The sequence below is a fragment of the Astatotilapia calliptera genome, chromosome 5 (assembly GCF_900246225.1).
Source record: "Astatotilapia calliptera chromosome 5, fAstCal1.2, whole genome shotgun sequence".
Taxonomy (NCBI): domain Eukaryota; kingdom Metazoa; phylum Chordata; class Actinopteri; order Cichliformes; family Cichlidae; genus Astatotilapia; species Astatotilapia calliptera.
In genome coordinates, this window is record NC_039306.1 from 24,774,473 (window position 1) to 24,799,363 (window position 24,891).

The following is a 24,891-nucleotide window of genomic DNA, read 5'->3' on the forward strand; positions in this document are numbered from 1 at the left end:
GGTCTCTCCAGTCAACCCATGAGCCAAGCATTGTCTGCACAAAAATAAACGGAGACAAGGACCTTTTAATTTGGCTTAGCCAATCAGTATAGCAGCAATCTACATAGGATTAAATGAGGAGACCCATGCAGAGAACCTTTTTTTTTTTTTGTTTCTGTATATTCCTTTTATTTCTTTCTTTTTTTTTTTTTTTTTTTTTTTAAATCATTTTTTCTCTTTGTGTTTTTGTTCTCTTTTATTTATAGAAATGTCCAGCTTGTCTGTCGTGGCTCTAAAGAAAACACCCAGTGATTTTTCTTAGGGCTGTGCAGTCAAACACGCGGTCGTGTTAGTGGTGCTGGCTCACGCAATTGCTGATGATTTACTGTTGTGCATTGCATTTAGTAAAAGCTGGTTCTACTGTACTGCATCTAATCCTTCCACAGGAAGAAAACTCCGAAAGCAGAAGATTCTCTTGTTCGTTGCTCTTTTCTCGGCGCCATCTCAAAATCAGACCAACATGATGATTATGATGAGAGTGCGTTTGTGTGATTATACAGCAAATGCCCAAATTACCATGCTTCAATTAATCTTGTGTGGCATTGTCTCTGTTTTCATAGTAAAATGCAAATAAATTACCCTGCTCAGTGGGGCATTTAATAATAATATCTCCATTTGCTTAATGATGACGCAGTGGTTCAGTGGTCAGCGCCTCACAGCCAGAAGCTTCTGGGTTTTTGCAACTTCCTGGTGTCTTTCTGTGGGACGTGCCTGTTGTGTTTTCCCCTGAGTGGTTCGGTTTTTCTGCCAGCATAAACAAACGCATGCATGTCAGGTTTTCTTTTTTTTTTTAAATTGGAAGTAAATGCTTATGAAGACCTCAAAGTTTGTAGAGTGAAAAATGTGACTTCCATGTAAAGTTTTTTGAGGGTTTAGACTGAAAATAATACATAGGTGGAAGTCCATTCTCTGACAACATCACATGCTGTTTTTATCTGCTGCACAGATAAAATCAGCTTAACAGTTCAACAAAACTCAAGTTTATTTTCTCTTTAAAAAAAGAAGTCAAATTTAGGTCCTCGTAAAGTTTTAATAGTCAACAAATGGTTAATAAAACAACTATGAAAGATACGTGGACTTGCATGCACGCACACCCTTTCTATAGAGTGAAGTTCCACAGAATATTATTTACCTGAGGGCAAGACTTCCTTGGAAATGACACGGCCTCGTGATCAGGGAGGGCTTTAAAAAGTGTTCAACCAGTCAAACTGGCACAATACACCTCTTCTACACTCAGAGACGCAACGCTCAGCAGCAAACAAGCAAGTAAGTATTTCAAATGATTCTTAGATGATTTTGTTACTGAGCACCTGTTAAAGAAAAGCTGAATTTCTTCACGTTTCAGTTTTACATTTGTGAATATTTTATATTGTGTCTATTTTTCCCCTCCACTCACCTATTTTGTGTTTTTTCTGTATCGCAGAAAAAGCAGCCTTCCACGCATTGCTTATTCTGCATATCTGATACGAGCATGGTCACCGCCGAGGAGCTCGAGTGCTGCGTGTGCTGCTACGAGTATTCACGCAGCAACAGGATACCGCGGGTCCTCCACTGCAACCACACCTTCTGCGCCCCTTGTCTGGAGAGAATGTCCAAGCTGGAGGGTGCCATCTACACCGTCTCCTGCCCTCTCTGTCGTTGGATTACCTGCACCAGAGCCAGCTTGACTTTGCCAGGGGCTCTGTGGGTCAACACAGAAATCTGGGACCAGATTTCCACGGAGCAAAATCAGAATGAGAACCATTCAATGGAGGATTTAAAAGACCCAAAGTCGCTACTCATCGAGCACTCACTGTAAGTATAAGCTTCAGAACTGCGGTCCAGTTCCTCTGGGGTTTTTTTTTTTTTGAGAGAAGTTGTAGTCTGTATCTTACCTAGAGATCTCAATAAATAAAATTTCTCCTCTTTCCTTTTAGACCCGTTTCACAGCATTCACGTTTGAAGTCCACACTCTTGAGGGTTTTCAGCTGCATGCCTCTGCAGAGCAGACACTAAGTGATTAACAGCAGGATTTGTACCTCTTACATGTTGTTTAATCGTAGACTGAAGTGTGCAAGACCGTAAAGTTTGCATGATCTGAGCTCCACGTAATGGACCTGCACACAGGGCTTCGGTGAGAGTTTGCGTCTTGTGAAGAGTGAAGGCCTGAAAGTCTTCCGTGCGGCTTGACTTTGTGTGAACTTGACTGTGATTTGGAAGGCACTGAATCTGCCTCCATTTAAAGTTGTGACTGTGAACCTTTTTGTTGTTTTATATCAGCAACAGCAAATGTACTAATGAAAAAATAAATCAGATCAGCACTGTTTATCTGAACAACGAAGATGATTTAAAGCATGATTTTTATAATATGATTTATTTTATAATGAAACTTTTTTGTCACTTTACCTGTTTTATACATTTTTAAGAAAACAGTGTCATTTTTGTTAATTTTTTTCTATTATAAGAATCACAAAAATGAAGGGTTTTAACTAAATACAGTGAAATGCAAACTGTCTACTATGTATGTAAATAGCCGTCTGTGATACAAACATGTTAATGAACATCATCTGTGAATAAAGTGTTTGGAACTGAAGGAGCACATGTTCAGTTTTCAAATATGGGAACCGTTTAATAAATGTTCAAAAGTATCCAGCACTCATTGTTTTCTTTGAGACTCTACTGTACTCTGCTGTGTTTATTGACACCAAGAGCCAGCTATCTCTGCACATATGTTACTATGTTTCACAATCGTATAAAAACCTTAAATCATTAACCATCGTAAAAATGTATCACCCTTCTATGCTGTATTCTTTCACACATGGTAAATGGTAAATGGCCTGTATTTATATAGCGCTTTACTAGTCCCTAAGGACCCCAAAGCGCTTTACATATCCAGTCATCCACCCATTCACACACTGGTGATGGCAAGCTACGTTGTAGCCACAGCCACCCTGGGGCGCACTGGCAGAGGCGAGGCTGCCGGACACTGGCGCCACCGGGCCCTCTGACCACCACCAGTAGGCAACGGGTGAAGTGTCTTGCCCAAGGACACAACGACCGAGAATGTCCAAGCCGGGGCTCGAACCGGCAACCTTCCGATTACAAGGCGAACTCCCAACTCTTGAGCCACGATCGCCCACATGTACAGGTCACACTGCTTGTGAGCTTCCTGTTAAAATTAAAGCTCTCATCTCCCCTATTGTCTCCACTCATGTCAGTTCCTTACTAATAACCAGAGATGGGCAGTAATGCGTTACTTGTAATAAACGTAGCAAACCTCCGCCTACCCCTCTCCTGCTTTACAGGTAAAAATAGAGCATATAATTAAATTTTTGCTTGATGCATAAAGTTAAAAGATTAAAACTGATAAAACAAGTTTTAAAAAGGGACTTTTCCATTTGATTACATTTTGTATGATGGATTATTCAGAAAAAGTAGAATTGGGCTGAAAGATCTATCGCTTTATCACCTATTCAGGTTGTAAATCGTGTTTTTAAAAAGTAACTAAGTAATTAATTACTTTTGAAATTAAGTAATCTGTAAAGTAATGGGATTACCCTTTGGGGAAGTAATTAGTTACTGATTACTTTTTCAAGTAACTTGACCAACACTGCTAATAACAATCCAGACCTGATAAGACTTACACATGGGGAAAGAATTTACTGATCATTTTACCATTTTTTCAAGTTACTATGAATTTCTCCTCGGTAGTTTCAGTTTAGGAGGAATTTAGATACATGTAGGTAGTTAAATTCATGAATATGGCCGTTACGCTAGGCTGCTCTTTGTTGACTTTAGCTCTGCTTTCAAAACGATACTCCCGGACAGACTAATAGTTAAACTGCTGGAAATCGGACTTCCTTCTACCACCTGCCGCTGGATCAGAGACTTCCTCTCAAACCGTGCACAGAGAGTTAGAGTGGGGCCTCATCTTTCCTCACCCCTCAGCCTCAACACTGGCTCTCCACAAGGCTGTGTACTGAGTCCCCTACTGTACACACATGACTGTGTTAGTACCCACCCAGACAACGGAGTCATCAAGTTTGCAGATGATACCACCGTGGTGGGGCTCATCTCTGGGGGAGATGAGACGGCGTACAGAGCTGAAGTTCAGAGGCTGACAGATTGGTGTGTAGATAACAACCTGGACCTCAATACCACCAAGACAAAAGAACTGGTAGTTGACTTCAGAAGGAGGAAGTCTGAGCTGCAGCCTGTCAGCATCAACGGGGAGTGCTTTAAAAGGGTCTCCAGTTTCAAGTTCCTGGGTGTGCACATAGACACAGACCTCCAATGGCGCTCTAACACCTCTGCGGTTTTAATGAAGGCCCAGCAGCATCTCCACTTTCTAAGAATCCTCAGAAGAATGGACCTGAAGAAGGAGCTGCTGACCGTCTTCTACCGCTGCTCCATTGAAAGTGTGCTGACATATTGCATCGGTGTGTGGTTCTCCAGCTGCACCACAGCACACAGAAAGGCACTCCAGAGGGTCATCAATATGGCCCAAAAAAATCATTGGACATCGACTTCCCTCCTTGAAGGACCTGTACAGCACTCGCTGTCTCAAGAGGGTACGCAGCATCCTACGGGACGGTACACACCCAGGACACCGGGTGTTTAAGCTGCTGCCGTCTGGCAGGAGGTTCAGGCTGCTGAGGTCCCGAACAAATAGACTCAAGGACAGCTTTTACAACAGAGCAATAGGCCTGATCAATGCAAATAGCTGACCTGACTGGATACCTCCTTGGACTTTTTTTTGGGGGGGGAGGTAACAACAGTAAAAACATTAACAATAATAATATTTATATTTATAACAAGGTGCAATAATGACTAATGTGCAATACAAATATTATATATGTTCTTTTTTTATTACTAAGTTAATATAGTGTGTGTCATATTATATGTAGTGCTGACGTAGGACAGTTTTCCAATTTCATTGTACTATGTATGACTGCGCAATGACAATAAAGAGTTTTCTTAGAGAGAAAAAAAAAGAAAAAAGGAATGAATGAGGAAACGAGTCGCTGTGAATTTGAGGTTATTTTATTGGAAAACAATGAAATTGGATTACTTAGCTGAAACCTTTGTCCCTGAATTAGATCTAACAGCCTCTTTACTATACTATGTTAGGATTAAACACAGACGTTACAACACAAAACTGATGCAAACAAGGGGAAAGGAATTACTTTGGGGGGGGAAAAAAAAAAAAAAGCTGATAATCCAAAGAAACCAAAGATTCACCTCCTTTAAAAATTCAAAAACACAGTGACTGCTGTTCTCCAAACTTTAGTATAGAAAACCTTTCTGAGACGAAGTAAGCTGTACATGTAAAGGACAGCTGCACCTCTGGGCGAGACATAGCAGTATAAAGATCTCTCTTTGAGACACGGGATAATTCATGAGAACGTTAAACTGAGACAGTTTGCATACATTTAATCAGTCAGTCCTTGTGTAGCACAGTGTGCAAGTTTGTTACAACTTCCTAGCAAGCATTTTCAGAGCGTCACAGGGAGAAAAAAGGAAAATCTCCTTTGTTATGGAGAGGCGTGGGAATTTGGGGTGAAATTTGTGTGTTTCATCTTCCCCCCTCTCCCCAGCCCATGTGAGTTTTTTTTTTTTAAAAATATTTATTTCAAGGACATTTGATTTCCCCGCTCTTACAATTTAAAAACAGTTTTTCACATCATTTCTCAGACTGGGCATCCACTCTGAATTTCATAAATACATTCAGCACTCAGTTATTGTAGGTTTTTTTTTGTTGTTGTTTTTAAAAGAGATTCTATTGCATAAGGACAATCAATCCTGGCTAAAAAACACTGTCACTACATTAACAGACTATCACATGTGCACTTAAATTAACACATATCCATCAGTTTTCACCGTATCTCTTCTTTTAATCCACATCTTCGTGGACCTCGCTCTTCCTACCTCGCACAGACATTAAAACTTAATTTAATAAACAGAAGACATATATGAGTAAACAAACATAAGGTACAGTCATTATTATATCACTAAAAACACAGGGCCTCAGTGGATTAGTGTGAAAACTTTATAATAAGGTTCACAGGAAGGAACAAGAGAAAAAAAAACTAAAATAAAACTAAAAACTGTCAGCTTCATCAGTCTGGCAAGTCAGCGTCTTGAAGCTCCTCAAGTTTCGTTGCAGCTTGTGATAGGAGGAAAATCTCTCTTCACAGATAACCTCGAGATAAAACAGCTGTAAAATATGTTTCAACAACACCATATTAATACATCAGGATGCAATGGGGATAAAATGTGGACCATAAACAATTTAAAAGGGAAAAAAAGATAAATAATACAGAAGATCATTTCAATAACACTAAGAGTCCGTAAGAGCATATAAATGTGCTAGAGGTGAAACGCTGTCTTGTAGTTCAAAGCAGCAAACAATAAGTGACCAACAGTTACTCTACAGTTTAAAATGTCCCTTTGTGATATCATATGGGGAAGTGACCCCCCCCAATTCTTTGTGCGAGATTTCCTACAAATATGGATACTGCGCGAGGCGCCTAGGGCTTAGCTGGTAGGCACTGTAAACCTCGGTTCGGGGCGTCACACTAACATAAGGAGAACCAGTGGCGAACTGATGCTGGTAGGCTGCAGGGAGGCCGTGCAGCAGGCTGCTCACCGAGTCCTTGCGACTGGCCGAGTCTCTCCTGGAGGAGGATGAGGTGTACGTTGCTGCATAAGCGGAGGGGGAGTGTCCGTGGGTGCTGTGACCACGGCCCAGCAGCTGCTCCGTGGCCTGAGAGGCTGAGGAGAGGGCAGTAGAGGCCGGGTAGGTATATAGGCTGGGGGGGGCGGCAGCAGCGGCCGAGCCGGACGCCAGGGCTGCCACCTCGGGGAAGCTGTAGTGAGAGGCTGAGACGGCCTGGTGGAACGTCTGCTGGCGACGTAACGATGAGTCGCTGTGGGAGAGCCCCGAACGCTCCTGAGATGAAGAAACTACTGTGTGAACCTTTGAAAATAAATACATACATGCAAGAAGATTATAGTCTGCATCTACATCTTTGGTATCGTCAGTTTTTTGTGCCAAATGGGGAGGAACAAACAAACAAACCCCCACTTGTTTTTCCCCTCCCTTTTTTTGTGTTATATAACTGCCAGATAACAGATGAAGGTGCGCGCTTGAATGTTACCTACACCGCAGACAGCTTTGGGCTTTTTAAAAGGGCTGCAATTATTCATCGAGTAACTCAATTATAAAAAAAGCGTTACCGTAACTGCCACAACTGTCAAACCACCTACTGAACTTGCTCCAACATGAAGAAAAGCAAACTCTGGATTTGCTCCCATCTACCGCACTTTGTTTTGCACAGTGAAAAATCTTAACAGCTACAGAAGTTAAAATAAACGCATGTGTGTGCAGATGACCTGTTAACATAGTCTGAGTGGGTGGGTCTAAAGGGGGGCATAGGGTGCCCTAGTGCACATTTGACTTTACTAATATTATTTTTAAGATTTACGTTAATATAAAATCTAATGCATGCACAAAACACACATAAAAACACATTAAATCTACCTCAGGAGATAGAATACTGTCACAACCCTTTTGCTCTCTTCTAATGTAAGAAAGCCTTCCAAGAAGCCTGAAAACAAGATTAACTTGGCATGTAAATACAATGAACAAAACAAAAAATATATATATAATCTATCTATACACTGTATTATTTTTATTTTTAAATTGTTACAATTTCTAAAATTTATTATTAATTTAATATTTTTATTTACAAAAGTAATTCTGATTACTCAATTGATGGAATAATTCAATTACTAAAAAAACAAACAAACAAAAAAAAACCAGCTGCAGCACTAATTGTGTTGTAAAAATAACAGCCGGAGCCTTAAGAGGAAAAAAACGAGGGGAAACTCCTGGTGCTTGACATAATGTGCATATAAAGCAAAACTAATGCTAAAATTAGATACTTTTAGATGTTCAGCTGTCCAATCGCTGCATATGGTACAAATGCAAACCTCACCGAAAAAGTTTCAATACACGTTTCCCCCAGCAGAGGGCAGTAAATACACGTAGGCCTTTAATAACAGGATATTAAGAATCCTTGGGAAAAGGTGCTAATGTCATAACTTATGACAGATCCTGACCTTTTCACTCAATCACATGATGACATGGTGCACTCTGATGTAGCTTACCTATAACCTTTACTCTCCTCATATTGCTACAATCAAAATAAGGGCCCAGCCTCCTGTAGTTGATTAGTTGCGTGGTTATGGACAAGGATTCTCACAAAACAATGTCCCATTAACACACATTAATTACTTAATGTAAAACCAACAAGATAAAACAAGCCTCACCTGGCTGAGGTTTAAAGGGTGCGACTGGCTTGGCACCAGTCCATGGCGCTCCACACTTTCCCCTGAACTGCACGGCTGTCTGTTAGAGGATCTCTTGGGCTTGATGTAATTCACTGAGAATTCAAAGCAGTAAGACATACTTAATTATGCTTTCACACTTCAGTTAAATACACTGCTAAAACTACAGCAGCACACGGGTGACTCACCAGTCTCCAAGCGTCCTCGGGACTCTGCTCCTCTCTCAGATGCCTGTGTTTTGACTGAAGGTGCCACTACTGCCAGAGACTTGGCCTGGCGAGATGACATAGTGCTTGCTGGGTTAAGAGTGCGTGGAAGGGGAGTCAGGGGGCTGGCGGTAGAGGAGTCCGAGTCGTGTACGGTCACACAGCTGATAACGTTGGTGCGCTGGCTCAGTTCAAGACTGTGGAGGAAGTAAGTAATTTCCCGGGTCATATCAGGCAAACGAGTACGTCAACAGCTTTCATTCTACATGAATTGTGTCCCAGTGCTGTCTATGAGCTCAAAGAAGCCTTGCTTTGCATTTCTCTCATTTACCTTGACATTCTGAAATTTCAACTTAGGAATGAAAGTGATCTGAGAAAGAAACACCACACCACTGTTCAGTGCAGAAGAGCATCCTGTTCTCACCTAGCAGGGTGGAACTTATGCTCATCCTCCGTGTCTGTGTCACTGTGAATCGTAATGATGCTGACCGCTGGGCTCGGCGTGTCCGAGATCACGATCGGCTGTGACAAGGCTGCGCTGGAGCTGGGTGGAGTCACGCCACTACTGACCACTGATGCAGTAGATACACCCCTACGGGAAAGAAAAACACCACCATCACCAACCATTGACTGTGTGTTCAACCCATCAGCTGCGGTACCACGAAGAAGACTTTAAATAAAAATTTAAAAATAACGCCATTTTCTTTGCTTCTAGTTTCAACTAGTTTTTACTCCCATAAGAAGGCTTTTTGTCTGAGTGGCAACACGTATCGTTTAGCAGAATACAGCAGTGGATGCTGTGCCCTCAGTGCAGGTATAAAAAGTGTCCTGTCACTGTTTGCAAGCGAAAGAACCAGTGTGGCAACCGTCACAGGCCCTTTAGCCATCTCTCCCTCGGTATGGTAGCTTAAACCCCAATGAGGACTCTTAAAATTAAACTGGAAGAAGAGCAGAGCTGTACCAACCTGTTTCTGTTCTCTCCACGTCTGGCTTTCACCTTCTTCCTCTCCTGCTGAGTCTTGGTAATGCTCCTATAAGGTCAAAGGTCAGACTAGTTTAGCCTTCATATTTGCCATTTTACTTCACCTTTCAATGCAGTATTTCTCATGTAGTATGAAATTAACCAGTTCTAGTGTTGCTACTCAACTAAACAAAACCCCCAAAAGATTTGTAGCATCTTATTAACTTATCTGAAATGAGTTAATTGGAGGCCAAAGTGTTTGCGTATGAAATAACAATAACATAGCATTTCAGATACTAGTTATGAAAAGCGATAGAAAGTTATTTAATATTTAATCGATTTCATTATTTTTATTCTAATTTAACCTGAAAGAAATAACATTGAAAATGATTCAGCTTTAAATTTGAGAAGCCCATCAGTCTACATGCATCTTTAACAGTTGTTGGTTGACCCACCGCCAGCTGTGTCCCTGCTGCGTGGCAGCATCTGAGTGAATCGTTTCCACAGGTGATTCGGTGACATTTGACTGATGGGCAGAGCCGTGGATGGCTACGCCTGGGACCTGCTGCCATGATGATGGTATGAGGATCTGTTGGGTACCAGTGGGCCAGGCCTGCTGAGAAAAAACAAACAGAAAAGAAAAAAAAAACACAACAACCAACACTTGAGTACATGTAATATGGAAGACAAATTGTGTATGGATGAAAACAAATTATCTGATTGTTGGAATGGGCCAGACAAACTGAGCCATGCGGACATATAAATTCCAAAGACTGAATACAAAGAGGCAAGCCAATGGCCAATCTCTTCTACAGGCAAGAGCGCAAAGCTAGATAAGCGAGCAACCTTTCCCAAGCCATTCCTTAATTATAACATTGCCCTGCAACAAATCCACAAGATGATAATCATGCAAAGCACAAACAATGAAGCACTGTAAAATGTCAGATCAGGTATAAAGACAAGTAGGCAGAACCATGGTGCCTGTTAAAGAAGAAACACTAAGAGATTAGTTGAGTTCCCTGCTGCTAAACAGTCTGCTGATGATATGTCTTGGGAAAAGGCATGCCACATGTTCTGGGGCTGAAACAAAAACCAAACAAACACAAAAAAGAAAAAAGTATGTGTCAGAGTCAGACAGGCTGTCAGGACAGTTTAGAAGACTTTGTTGCTGCAGCCCCCTCTGCTGAAACCAAGGAAGGACATGACAAGAGAAGCTGCAAGCAAAGCGCAGACCAACTCAGCAACACATGCGCTCCATGCCCTCAGCAGACCTATGGGGAAAGACTGGGGAATGAAACTGTGAATGGTGTGGGGCGAGCATGAGTAAAAACGCAGTGTAAATTTGGTCAATTTTGCACTGTGGAGGGGGTTTATAAAATAAAGTAGTAATATAAAATGTGATGCCAGAACACACACAAAAACGTTTGATTTTCCTATAAAAATTTGCATCAAACGACCATAATTATGAAAGGTGACAAATCCACATGTGAAGAGGAACGATGCTGAAATACGATGTGTAAAACAAAGATGGGCCCCTTACAACGCGTGGCAGAGAGGGAGCGGAACACTTGCAAAGAAAACAAAAAAAAGAAAAGAAAAAAAAAGGAGAGCAGGGCAGGAGAGAGATGGCATTGTTAGTGGTAGAGGGAGTGTGCATGTCTTTCTTCGGGTATGTCATCGTTGCTTTACCAGCACTGTGGCTGTGTGTTCCAGGAGGGTAGGCCGACCCACCCCAGTGCCCAGCCCAAGGGGCAGAGAATACTGCGGGGCTAGGCCTGCTGGGGGTGGGTGCAGGGTGGCCACCATCAGGGGTGTGCAGGAACCCTGGAGGAGGGAGGGGCAGTGTTAAGTCATGACGAAAAGTAGCGCCCTTCAAGACTGATACAGATTTTTCTCTTTTTTAAAATAAAAACAGGCAGAGCAGATACACCCAGCTGCACAAGAGATGCACACTGGCACCGCTGGCCATCTGGAGACCTGGTCTCTGCAGAGTGCAGCAATTATTCCTCAATTTAGCAAACTGCAATTAACCAGCTTTTGGAGCCAGATGAGTCTCACTACACATGTGGCCTTTCTCCCACATAAAAAGACTGGGAATAAGAGGCCTGGCCAAAAGTGGTGATCCAGTCAGCTCTTAAAGCAAATTCAAGTGGAGACACACAGTCAACAGAAAAAGAAAAACAAACAGAATACAGTAAAGCCCAGGCCCTCGACTTATTTCAACAATTGCATTTAAGTAGCTAACATCTTATGCCCTAAATTCCTTAGAAGAACCCGATCTGCCTTCCTCCTGGCAGTAAGACCAACAAAAGCAGGGAGAATTTTTAGATGCACTCAGTATATCCACAAAGGAGCAAAACAAGGCATCAGTGCTCCACAAACTGGTGCAAGTAACAGCGGGATGTTTCCAGATTTTTTACAGTAACCCCTGAGCTGAAATTATTGAATGACAGATTATTCAGAAAAAAAGAAAGAAAAAAAAGGTGTATTTATGTACGTTTAAGTTACATCAGATAATAAAGAAAACCCAAATACACCAGACCCCAGTTACAACTTAACCTCATCTCTTCTTCCAGGAAATGTGAATATAACCTCCATCTATGTTCAGTGTTGGACCCATTCAGAATGCACAGCTGTCACTCGAATGGTCACAATAAAGACTGAATCCATTCACGGCACAGAAGCATAGAATTACAAATAAAACGGTGAAAAGTGAGCAAATCAGTCAAAGCCGCGGCACTTCTTTCTGCCTGCCCGTGTGTGCACTCCCACTCTCTTGCCAAGTGTGTGGCACGTCTAAAAGCGGAAAAGTTCTCAGGTAAAGGTTGCAAACAGTCACACACAACGCTTTTTTTTTTTTTTTTTTAAACAGTCATAACATCACCCACTGTAAATCCACAATCAAACTCACCCAAAAATAACTAGGGAACAGAAAAGGTTAAAAAAAAACAAAAACAAGATGCTGTGTCTCTTGATAGAAAATTCATAAATTAAAAAAAACAACAACACAAAACTCAAGAATTCCTTCAAACGCTGGACCTTCCAAACTCTTACCTGTGTCAGCATACTTGGCTGTATCTGCAAGGACTGAGTAGACTGGTTCTGAGGTACTATCGGTACAGAGTTCTCCACCCTCACCGGGAAACTGGAACTCTTACTGGATGACTGCAGCCCTAGAAAACAAACGATGACAAACATCTCAATTATTAAAGGATTAAAAGGATCTACCATCTACTACAACATCTACAAATATTGTAGTAGATGGTAAAAAAAACAAAAACAAGACTTTGTTGGTACAGAAAGCCTGACACAAACCAGCACAGAGGATTCATACCTTTAATACTGAAATCAAAGTGAATGTTTGTAATCAACTTTATGACTTACCTTGGATAGTGGAGGGTGGACAGACGATGAGTGTCTGCTGGAAGGGTTCCGTCTGGCTACACAGCCCAGCAGGACGCGTTGGGATCGGGACACTCTGCTGAGTCAGCCCGGGAATGTTGATGGTCGCCTGCTGGTACAAAGCTGGCTGGTAGTTCAGCAAAGGCACCGCACCCGCTGCAGAAGGCACCTGTTAAACAACAAAGCCCATTAATACCAGCAAAGACTACAGGTTGACAGAAGAGTAAAAATTTAGCATCATACCTGGTTATGCTGGTTTAGTTGGCTACTGAAGGTCACGGTGAGGTTGCCCGCTGCAGCACTGGGGACTGCATTGGTCGAGTAGAGGGATTTGCTGCTTTCATAGGAGCTCCGGCGCTTGCAGATCTCCATATTCTGGAAGCACGACTTCACACTGAAGAGGAATTAATACCATTGCATCAGCAAATGCATTTAAATAGACCAATAACTCTTCATCCTGCTACACACACTTACTGGGAGCTATGGGGATAGTCCATGAGGTGGCTCATCGTGACAAAGGGGTGACCCAGAGTTTTTGTAGGTGTGATCCTTTTGTCAGCATCCAGACGAAGCATTCGCTTCAGGAGGTCTATAAACTCTCTCCTGTCAGCTTTCTCAGCCAACATGTCAGTTCCCTCCAAGTGAGAGGAAAGGTTGACCTGGTAGGTTAATGACAAGAAGGGAAGGACAAAAAAGGAAAAACCTGGTCAGGCAATCACTACATGCCATATTTAAAGCCATTTCCTGGGTTATGCACTTATTTGGATATACCTGCATCATGTCATCCAGACAGTTAAAGATGTACTTTCTAGCCTCCTTAGATTTGATGCCCATCTCCATTTCATGTTCTGACGGGGTCTAAAAAAAGAAGCACAATATCCATTTATGTTTCATAACACTACCATTTACAAACATTAAATCGGTTGAATGGGGACAACCAAAATAAAGGAACCAAATCAAAACGAGCATCAAGTCTCTTTACAGCTTATTCAAGAAGATACTCGTAATATTAACCTTAAGCCTCCAGAGCGGGTAGCTAGAGTCAGGGCCTCGATTGAAGAAGCGGCTAGTCTTTGTGCCGGCACTCAGAAGATACTCAGCAGGTAGGCCTTGAGTCTGGGAAATGTAACGGATCTGGACACAGAAGAAAATATAGAGATAAAGCAATCACTGCAGAACTGCGATGTTTCAAGTACTGTGTAGTTAAGAGTACTATAACTGACTTATTAAATACGTATACCTGGATTTAGAGCGGCATGGCATTTTAGAACCCTCTCTTGGTTAATAGGTCAATTATAATTTGCCAAAAACACTCAATCTGATGTGAGAAAAACTAAATACCATTCTCTTACAAAGCAGGGTGGTGGCACATTCATGTAGTCATGCTTACTTGAAGAAAAATGTGACCTTTATTCGAAAGGAAGACTTTCCTAGTCTTTCTTTGAGCACTGTTTTTGCTAACTTGTAAGTCCTTGGGACCATGAACATGACTGACCTGGTCATACTCAGAGGCTCCAGGGTACAAAGGCCAACCCAGAAACAGCTCCGCAATCACACACCCTAGAGACCACATGTCAATGGCCTCACAGAAGGGCAGCCCCAAAATGATCTCTGGAGCTCTAAACAAGAAAGATGAGATTTATACATTAATGTGGGGACAGAACTGGGCTACACAACTGAATCACATTAACACAACTCTTACGCATAACACTGCAAACTAAAAGGCACTTAAACGCTCCACTTGCCTGTAGTAACGGGACTGTAAGTAGGTTGAGCACACTGCTTTGGATACATGACTTGCAGAGCCGAAGTCGATGACCTTCACCCTGTAGGGCTGTCTAATGGGGTCCACCAACATGATGTTTTCAGGCTTCAAGTCTGCATGAATTAAACCCAGGCTCTTCAGTTTCATTAGTGCTGTAGCCACCTAAAGACATGAACACATGAGAGTTAGTCTGGGTGAAAAAAAAGAGGAATCAACTTTTTTTCTGCATTCACAGTTTGCCAACCTGCTGCAAAATGGGGCGGATGTGCCGTAGGGGAAGTGGGCTGAACTTGCTCTGCTTGAGAAAGTCGTACAAGTTCTGTTCAAGCATCTCAAAAACCAAGCAGGTGTGACCCTTGTGTTGGAAGCATTCGTACGAACGCACAAAGTTGTACTCATCTGCGTTCTCTGCACTTAGCCGGTTCAGAATGCCCACCTATTAGGAAAGGAAAAAAAAAAACAACCAAATATGATGAGAAAGACAAACGCTAGTACACCCCTATGAAGGGAATGCAAGTGTAGTGAACACCAATTTGTGTATGTAACGTAAACTTTTAGAAGAAACTGGTACATCGAACAAAATCCTGTTTACTTACCTCAATTTGGCCCTGCCGAGCATATGAAGGGTGGTTTTTCAGAATTTTGATTGCTACAATCTCATTGGTTCCCCTCTTCCAGCACTTAGCCACTTGTCCAAATGTGCCCCTCCCCAGGAACTCCAGCACTTCATAGCCGCTGGACACGGAGCAGAGGATCTCATGCTGCACAAGCTGATAATCCCCTTCACCATTGGAGCTGCTGCTCTTGGTGGTTGGAGCAGAGTGAGGTATGGACTGGCCTGTGCCCCCGCCTCCACCGCCGCCTGTACGCGTGGAGTAAGTTGCCGCAGGAGCTGAGAGCTCTTCTAATATCTGGACGCTTCCACATCCGCTTCCGCTACAGTCGCTGGCTGCCTCCATCTTTCTCTTCTGCCCATGCCTGTGCCCCCTAGTTTCAGAGGACGTCTCGTGAGCATAAGAAGAGGATGTAGCCTGCTCAGTGACGCGTCGACTGGATCCACGAGGAAGACTGCCGGTGCTATCAGCTGCTCGCACCACCACTTGACCCCTGGAGCCGGGCGCTGTAGGGGGGAAGACCAGAGATGGCGCAAATGGTGGCACAGCCATGGCTGGGGTGAATGTGTATGCGGACTGGCCCGCTATGGATCCGTAAGCCTCAGTGGTGGACACGTCCCAAACGTTGCTTTCCACCTTGAGCTTCTTGACGCGGCAAAAGGCACTGGAGGAGATTGACGGAGGGGAGAACACCTGCAGCTGCTGGGAACTCATAGCTGTAAAGAAATTGAAGAGTGTTAGCCACATGGCCTACCAAACAAAACAAAACAACCCAAACAAATACAGTTGTGTGTCTTAGAATAACTGTGATACATTATTGTACTGTGTAAATTTCTCCAGCCAAACCTCATTTCTTTATATTTTGGTACCAAAATGGAAATAGATGCAGTAATTTAATGAAGCATGTACAAACATAAATAGAAATAAAGCATATAAAACAAAAAGAAGTCAGTATTTGGAAGGACCACATTTATTCCTCAGCACAGCCTGAACTCTTAGCCAAGCTTCTTGCCATTTTAAGTAGCCTTCAGGGATAGTTCTCCAGGCATCTTGAAGGACATTCAAAGTTGTTCTCTGGATGTTCACTACCCTTTGTTTTGGTCCGTCAATACAACTTCTTGAGTTACCACATTCACAAGTCAGGAAAAGATTTACCTCTGACCTTAACCTTGAAGTCAATGTCACCAAGATTCAAACTCGTCTGAGATTTTCAGTAAACTCACCTATGGCATTAATTTAAAATCCTACACCGCCATGTTCTCGAGTCATCACATTCACAAACTTGTGTCTATGCTGTCTCGCAGCATTATGACAATGTCCCATCATCCTTTTATGACTGGAAAAAGCCAATTTTCAAGGGAGAACTCTGACATTCAGCAAGCCTGTAGAACTATTGCTTAACAAAAAACAAACAAAGAAAAACAAAACACCAAAACCCACAAAGAAATGAGAGATGCCTCAAGAATTTTGCACAGTTCTGTTTTGTTGCAAGTTTATTAGGTGCAGTGAGATAGTGCAGTGCATCAGGCTGCATATTAAATATAAGTCGACACCTCACAGTTTGATCAAATTCAACCCATATCTATATGCCTGCATATTAAGCAATTTCAGGAAGTATGCCTGATGAATGAAAACTGCATGAAACACTTATTTAGCTTTACAACTAGGCAGGATCTTGCGCAAGGGGTAGCTGCATTTCCAAATCCATGCATACCTATTGAGGCATGAGGGGCACCCATGATTAAAATCATATTCTTTTGGAAAGTGGTAAATCATCAAACAAAAACAAAGGGCGGGGGGTGTCTAATGGGTTTTTGAGATTCCAAGTGAACTGAACAATAAGTCTTCTGTAATGCCAGTTTGAATCACATGGTGGTGTAGTGAGTCAATATGGAGTCCAGACTGCAAGAGCCCAGTGTGGAAAGAAGAGGAAATGTAGCTCAAGAGGCAAATGTGAAAGGATGCGTATTGGAGCTAACAATACAGTAATCAGTTCCTTAAGCACCCAGAAAGAGTCATTCCCCTTGTAAAGAAAGGGAATTTAGAAAGAAAAAACAAAAATAGTAAACATCTGAGTGGTACAGGTGGTGGCAGCAATGAAAACTTTTGGTTTTTAACTCTCCCACTTTAACCTTCTGTACGCCACAACTTTGTTCTTCTTCTTGGTTGGGTGACGGACAGCACAAATAAGAGTAGCTTACAGACCGGTTGTACCATATACTTTGGACACAGGGTTGCGACAACTGCGCAGACCCTCACGCTTCCTGCCTGATGATGACATTTACTGGAATGCTAGTGGATTCATGGATATGTTAAGTGTAATGCAATCTTAATAATGTTTGTTATTAATTTGCTATAATGCCAAATGTGTGGCATAAAGAAAATACCCATGCAAGTGTAGGCAGCAGCTCTTGCTACTTCTGTGCAAATACAGTTGGCAGTAGCCCAAAAAACCACATGACTGAACAGTGGGAAAACAAATGCCAGACAAAGGCCCCAGCTACAAGACTCCGAGGATGCACGTGCAAACAACCTGAGAACGCTATGCAAAAGATTTTACAGATGCACAATAAAATTTAGCATTATATCTAATACACTTACAGAAGTTACTAAAATAAAATATACATGTGCTGTACTTTGTACTATTCTCAATGTGGTCAGACTAAACTTTTGATGTTTTTGTGACTGGAATATCTACACAGCAGTCCTTCAATTATGTCACTGGCATGATCACGTGACAGTTTAAAAATAATAAAATAAAGTTTAAAAAAGAAAATTATATCGGATATAAAAGTAAAAAAAATTCTGAACAGTTGGGAAAATTTGTGTTACAGCATCCAGAACATATGAAAAACAACTTATATTTGATGTTTTGCAAAGAAAACAACAAAAACAAAGCAAGCTAACAAACAAAAAAACAAACAAACACTAAAATGAAAGCAGCTATTACTGTATGAGGTGGTTTTTTTGTATCTGTCATTCTGGGAAGGGAGCCAGAAGTGCTCAGCTGCATGTCCAGTAAGAGGTGAAGAGGGTAGTTAGGATCCATTCAATAACCACAGCCATTTACGTGACCTGTTCCAGCTGATTGAAGAATCCGGAAAGTATGTTGACCGAAACTGGATTCAGACAGCAACAGCAATGATGAATTCCTTCAGCAAGTAATATAGATGGATTTTGCAGCTGCCAGTTCAATATTCAGGCCACAGAAATACTATCCTGGAGTAAAGGGTCCGTAATCATACAACTTTTCCATCTCTCTATATTTCTTCCTGCAGCTCAGGTTAATGTCACCATCGACTCGAAACATCCTGAAGTCTGATACCATCCGACAGTGGTCCAGGAAGTATGAGTGTGTCACTTCGTTGCTGCAATGCTCCACGAAGCACATCAAGCTCCAATCACTATCTTAATCAGTTATGACAAGTGATCGCTAGAACAACGACCGCTCTGAAACACCCATTGTTTCCTCAGTAGCTCCTCCAAGATTACAGGCCTCGCTTCTGCCAGTAGAACTGTCACCACAATGAGCTGATGGAAGACTTCCCAATAACTAAAATATGATGCACAAAAAACCCCACTAACAGAGTGGTAAAATGCACCTGGTAAAAGTCATGTTGAAGCAGGGGGTGGGAACTTGTCTGATAAAGTAATTAAAATTGGGGGATCTGCTGTTACTCACCAGAAATAAAAATAAAAATCTTAAGTGAAAAAACAACAACAAACCAGTGATTTTAAAAAAGGAGAGAGAGAGAAAAAGCCCTATAACAAATCTACTGCACCACTTATGGCAAATACTGTTATTAATATGGGGACAACTACATTAAAACTTTCTGGTAAAACACTGCGCCCTAGTGGTGAAACCTTTAGTTAAAAATTTAGCAAATTCTGATTTTCATTTACTTTTAAGGGAATAAGCCAAAGATTTTTTTAAAAAAAATCTGTTATTTCCATTTTTTAAATTTATGAATGGACCTGTAAAAGCAGTAGCAATGGCCAAATGTATATTCTGAGTAGCCCAATTTTTATAACTGACCTATTTGTATACATTTAGAGCCATTCCACATAATAAAATAAATTACTTTTTAATTTCTTGTATCTTTTATTTGTAAGTTGTATCTTATATAATTTATTTCAGTCTGTTACTGTTCTTATTTTCTTGGAGCAACGGTAACCACATAATTTCCTCAGGGATTAATAAGGTATTCTGATTTAAGTTATTCTGTTCAATTAAAAACTTTCCATAAAAAAATAATGTTTCTTCTATAAAATAAATATTATTTTAAAGATTTAAGCCTAAATTATCCGATAAAATAGCTTCAGATCTGCTTTTAAACAATGTCCACGATCTACTTCTTAGTGGAGAGGGAAAAAGTGAACACGCTTGTGTTAATTTAAGTTTATATAGTCATGCGTGTTGCTCATCTAACTGTAGGCAACGCTACCTGGAACTTGAGAGTGAATTTCACTGTAAATAACTGCGAGCTGTGTGTGTGTTTCTGTGCAAGTCAGTAAGCTGGTTTAGGTAAACCGACAAAAGAAACGAAACAGCAAGCAAGCATAGTGACAACATTAAAGGACGGACGTGCTTACGGAAAAGTTTCATAACGGCGTTAACAGGCAGAGACAACACGGAGAACATGACAAACACACCGCCCGGCAGTAGTGATCTGCTCTTTGATATCAGAAGTGTTTGTCGGTTAAATTAAGCTACTGGTCTTGCAAACGAAAACCCGTATTTAACACAAACCTATTGTCAGGCTCTTACACAGACCCACTTCTACTGCAATCTCGATTAATAACCTGCACGACTCGTCCCCGTGTTCTGAAGCTAGTTTTCAATGCTGCATTTACCTCCTAAAAAATCTGACTGACCCCTCACTCGTTTTTCAGTCGACCCTTTGTTACAACAAAAACCCCTCGAACTGCCCTGCTAAGGGTGGAGGGTGGAGATCTTCGACGGATCGGCTCAACCAAATTCTTTAGCTACAGTTTACCATTCACGACTGAAGTTTATAGACAACTGCTGTGTTCAAGCCACTGATGACACATCTCCATATCGCTACTAAAAAAAAACTAAAATCCTTCATATTTCTGGTAGTTGTTTTTCCTGCTAAAGTAAGAGACTTAAGATCAAATCAACAAGGCAACGATACTTAACTCGCTAATGCTAACATGCTAACGCAGCCACTTTTTTTACAATATGGTGCTTAAAAAACATCTCATCCAAGCAAGCGGGGTCAAATCATTCTCAAGGTGCCCAGAACAGATGGTGAATGTAGAGTGACTTGGAACATACCGGATTTGATGTTAGGACAGCTTGGAAACACAGGCTTCGTCCGAGGTTTAAATCCCACTGCAGTCTGCTGCCAATCCGATTAGCTTCCGCTAGTTAACCTTAAATGCTAGCTAGGCCTGCATTGTGTCTTCAGTCAATGGTGAGCCCGACAGCGAGAGAAGGCCTTACAGCGCAGAACCCCCAGAGGGGAAAAGTTCTCATGGTATCAATAAATGAATTCATCTAATCTTAAAATTTATACAGCAGTTAGTTATAACATGATTTATCCTTCTCTAAAATCGACTGCCTTAAAGCAGCGAAAACCACTTTTCACCGGAACTAACCACGTCCTTATACAGCTACGAATCCGACGTCATTTCCGCGCATTACCGTAATTAGCAGGAATTCTTCATATTTTATCATTAATGAGATATATATATTTGTTAAACAATATGAATAAATAAAAAACATGTACAGACAACAAAGTACCCAACGCTGTTATGATCTCTCTATTGTCAAAAATATAATCAGCCATATTTGGAATCATGTTACACAGCAAGTGAAACAAGAGGGGGAAAAAAGACATGTTACGGTAAAAAAAAAAAAAAGACATTGCCGTGACGTAACCAGAATATACCAGTAATTTTCCAGCTGTTGTGCTAAACTTTGTTAAACGAAAATTAAAGTTTGATCCGTTTTGGTGTTAGTAAAAATGATGATGACGATAATAACGATAACAACAACAATAATAGCAGTGGTAGTAACAGGGCAAAGAGTGTTATGGGCACATGACAGGGCCTAAACCAGCTAGAGTACAGCAGGGGTGTCAAACATAGGGCTTTGGGCCAAAATTCCCCTGGCAAACCCTCCAACCCAGACCACAGGACAGGTTTGGAAAATGTGAAGGTAGGAATAAACATTAACTTATAACTTTACTTTCAGAAGTTTTACAGCTTTTCCTACTGATGATGACTTTGGCCATGACCATTCATGTTACAAAATAAAAAGGAATGAGATAATGAGATAGGCATGGAGAACACAACAGCAAGCATGTTTTGTTTGAGTTTGCGGCAGTGTGTGGAATTACCAAAATTAAAGAGGAGATAGCCTAACATATGAAACAGGAAAAGACCACTGTGTAATTCATTTATTTCAGCAAAGTAACTATATTCTAATTATCACCTATGTTTATGTGGTCACTGTAACGCAATAGAGATACTCATATTTTGTATTTTAATGACATAATTCTGGTACATATATTCAGTTACTCCCCAACACTGTGTATTGGGTAAGGTTCAAGTACATCATTCTCCAAAATGTTGTCCAGGTGATTTTGTTTTTGGTGCCTGCACTGCATCAGTTCTTCCAATGTCTGTATTGGCTTTGACTATGAGGTCTAACCAGTGTTTTATGTATTGATATGTGTCGCTGAGGCTGGACACTCAAAATCAGAACCCGGAAGAAGTCCAAGTCCTAATTAAACTTCTTAACAGGCTCTGAAATGTACTCAAATGTCACAGTCTGTAGATGTGACAAAGAAAACAGGTGAGCTGTTTATTGAAACGCTTGGAAAAAGTTCAGACAACAAAATAAAGTCCAAATGGGGGGAAATGAAATACTGTGTCCAACTAACTATCAGAATAAAGCAGTAAGTGAGAGGATTGATGAGTGATATTAGATTTACTGGATGCAACTTCAATAATAAATGATTGTTGTTGTTGTTTTTTACATGTTAATAGCATTTCACACTTTCACACTGTTCAGCAAACAAGTAACTTAGAAGAGCAACACATGTAGAGGTCCACACTGTGTTTAGAAAAGTTAAACTTAACATGGACATATACCCTTAAAATGTCCACTTTAGCAACTGTCACTTGCCCAGTGATGCTTACCTTAGAAATTAATCTCTTCTTCCTTTTCTGTCTTCTCTTTTTTTCCCGCTGTAATCCACTGCAAGTGTGTGTAAAATCTGTCAGCACCCTGCAAAATGTTTTCTTCTATTAATGTTATGACAACATTCATTTGAACGAAAAGCATTCTAAAGGCCTCTGATACATTTGCTATGCTCCACCCTGGTTACTGTTGAGTAGCAATAATCAACCTGGCTTGTATATTTTAAAATGTCATCTTTTTGTAACATAACAAATTTTCCAGGCGCGTCTGGAAAGCCACAAATCTCTTTTTTTTTTCCAGGAAAAAGAAGCATTAAGCAGCCAGTCTGTTTTTTTTACTGATGGACGACCATAGATTTAAGTGTGCTTTTAAGCATGAAATAAAATTAACACACACACACACACACACACACACACACACACACACACACACACACACACACACACACACACACACACACACACACACACACACACGCATAGTTTCCCTAGCTAAACAGCAAAAGATACCAGATCCTAAATTCAAACATTTTCATTCCTCTTTGTTAGATTTTAGTAGTTAGCCTGGAAGATTTTCAAACATGGTTGGTGTAAGAATGGGCTGTAAGAAAGTACTTGCTTTGTTATATCACACTAAAGGAATTACAAAATGTGAGTACCCATGTACAAATGCCTCATTCTCCTAAGCCTAGTCTGACAAAACAAATAAAGAGGGATGCCCATCTGAAACAGTCTTTCATGTCCTTGAGCAGTCAAAGGAGAATTTATTTACTTCAGTAAAAATGATCAATAATCCAATAAGATAATACACCATTGCAATGCAAAAACTTACTGAAGTGGTATATACACGATTCAACTTCTCTTTTGTAACCATAATGCAAAAATTGCATGCACAGTTGTACTCTTAAAAGCATTTCACACTATGCAGCAAGAAGGTACCTTAGAAGAGCAACACATGTACAGGTCCATACTGTGTTTAGAAAAGTTAAACATTAATGTGGACACTGCATGTCACCTTTAAATTTCCACTTTAGCAACTGTCACTTGCCCAGTGGTTCTTACCTTAGAAAATAATCTCTTCTTCCTTTTCTGTCTTCTCCTTTTTTCCAACTGTAATCCACTGCAAGTGTGTGTAAAATCTGCCAGCACTCTGCAAAATGTTTTCTTCAGTTAATGCTATGACAACATTCATTTGAACATAAAGCACTCTAAAGGCCTCTGACACATTTGCTAAGCTCCGCCCCCAGTTACTGTTGAGTAGCAATAATCAATCTGGTTTCTATATTTTAAAATGTCATGTTTTTGTAACATAAAAATTTCCCAAGTTTCCAGGAGCCTCTGAGATGGCACAAATCTCACTTTTTTCAGCAGAGAGAAGCCAGTCTGTTTTGTTTTAGTGATGGATGACACAAATTCAAGTGTGCTTACAAGCATGAAATAAAATTAAACAATTTCCCCAAGTCTTGTCCTGAAATGCCATGGTTCACTTTTTTCACAGAAGAGAAGCATCAATCTTTCTTTTTTCTTTTCTTTCCTTTTTTTTAAACTCATGATGACACTGATCCAGAAACGCTGTTAAAAAACAGACTGTACCCTTATGTCATGTCAAACACAGCAGGCAAACGAACCTGTCACCACCTTGCATTGATTCATAAATATCCAATCATATCTAATCAAGTTGCGACTAACTTTAAGTTGTGTAACGGTCAAGCAACTTGACAGCATAGCAAGTCCCTTGTTGTAAAGTACTCATAAAGTTTTCACAAGTATTTATACTTTATATTTAAAAAGTATAAAATAATAAAGATAAATATAATACTCGTGATAATACGCAAAATTTTACTTAAGTAGGATTTTATATGTCAGATTCTTAATTAAAATTATTACATTAGTATTATCCTAATGTACTGTTAATAGTTTTGCTGAAGTAACTATGTTCTCCTGTCATCTTATAAGGACGTGCAGTCGTGTAGGAAAAGACAACAAGGCTGTGGTGTGCTGGGAAAGTACAGCTGAAGTGGTGAGGGAAACTGCCAAGAAGGTGTTTGTTGATTTCTCTGGACAGAGGAGAGAAGGGAAGGGAACTTGGTGGTGGAAGTACAGTAAAGGGTTTAAAGGAAGAGCATGGAAAAGAAGAAAGTCGACAGTACTACTGGGAGACTGGGCAATGAGATGGCAAAGGAAAATCCTTATAGTGAATGTGATGTGCACTAAGGAAGGAAAGAAAGGACTTGTATCAACCGACTAGGCAGCGAGACTGAACCTGAAAGGATGTGCAGCAGATTAGGGTGATTAAATATAGAGATGTAAGTATTCAGTTAGTATATTTGTTCAGTTAGTATATAGTGTTGGAAAGAGTACTTTGATGAGCTGATGAGTCAAGAAAATTATAGAAAGAGGATA

The 24,891-nt window shown here is 40.8% G+C and overlaps 2 protein-coding genes across 9 annotated transcripts; one reads left to right on the forward strand and one right to left on the reverse strand.

Annotated features, from left to right (window-relative positions):
- Nucleotides 1-203: 203 nt before the first annotated feature.
- LOC113021723 (RING finger protein 208-like) lies at nucleotides 204-2,424 on the forward strand. Of its 2 annotated transcripts, XM_026166437.1 has the most exons (3): nucleotides 204-1,305; nucleotides 1,463-1,833; nucleotides 1,956-2,424. In XM_026166437.1, exons 2-3 carry the CDS (start codon nucleotides 1,511-1,513, stop codon nucleotides 2,032-2,034), a joined length of 402 nt encoding a protein of 133 aa, XP_026022222.1. In that variant the 5' UTR covers nucleotides 204-1,305; nucleotides 1,463-1,510; the 3' UTR covers nucleotides 2,035-2,424. The 2 variants fall into 2 exon arrangements, with proteins under 2 accessions (XP_026022222.1, XP_026022221.1); XM_026166436.1 differs by having other exon boundaries at nucleotides 204-1,833.
- Nucleotides 2,425-5,045: 2,621 nt separating this feature from the next.
- On the reverse strand, nucleotides 5,046-23,654 carry hipk1b (homeodomain interacting protein kinase 1b). 7 transcript variants are annotated; one of them, XM_026168406.1, is made up of 19 exons: nucleotides 20,618-20,956; nucleotides 15,301-16,034; nucleotides 14,949-15,140; nucleotides 14,685-14,866; nucleotides 14,435-14,558; nucleotides 13,954-14,073; nucleotides 13,711-13,797; nucleotides 13,414-13,598; nucleotides 13,183-13,333; nucleotides 12,922-13,108; nucleotides 12,592-12,710; nucleotides 11,227-11,361; nucleotides 9,993-10,153; nucleotides 9,542-9,607; nucleotides 9,001-9,168; nucleotides 8,559-8,773; nucleotides 8,353-8,465; nucleotides 6,668-6,997; nucleotides 5,046-6,235 (listed from the first exon to the last, which is right to left on the reverse strand). In XM_026168406.1, exons 2-19 carry the CDS (start codon nucleotides 16,030-16,032, stop codon nucleotides 6,119-6,121), a joined length of 3,384 nt encoding a protein of 1,127 aa, XP_026024191.1. In that variant the 5' UTR covers nucleotides 16,033-16,034; nucleotides 20,618-20,956; the 3' UTR covers nucleotides 5,046-6,118. The 7 variants fall into 7 exon arrangements, with proteins under 7 accessions (XP_026024191.1, XP_026024188.1, XP_026024189.1 ...); XM_026168403.1 differs by lacking the exon at nucleotides 20,618-20,956 and adding exons at nucleotides 22,489-22,576; nucleotides 23,551-23,654 and having other exon boundaries at nucleotides 6,168-6,997; XM_026168404.1 differs by having other exon boundaries at nucleotides 6,168-6,997; nucleotides 9,993-10,150.
- Nucleotides 23,655-24,891: the final 1,237 nt, after the last annotated feature.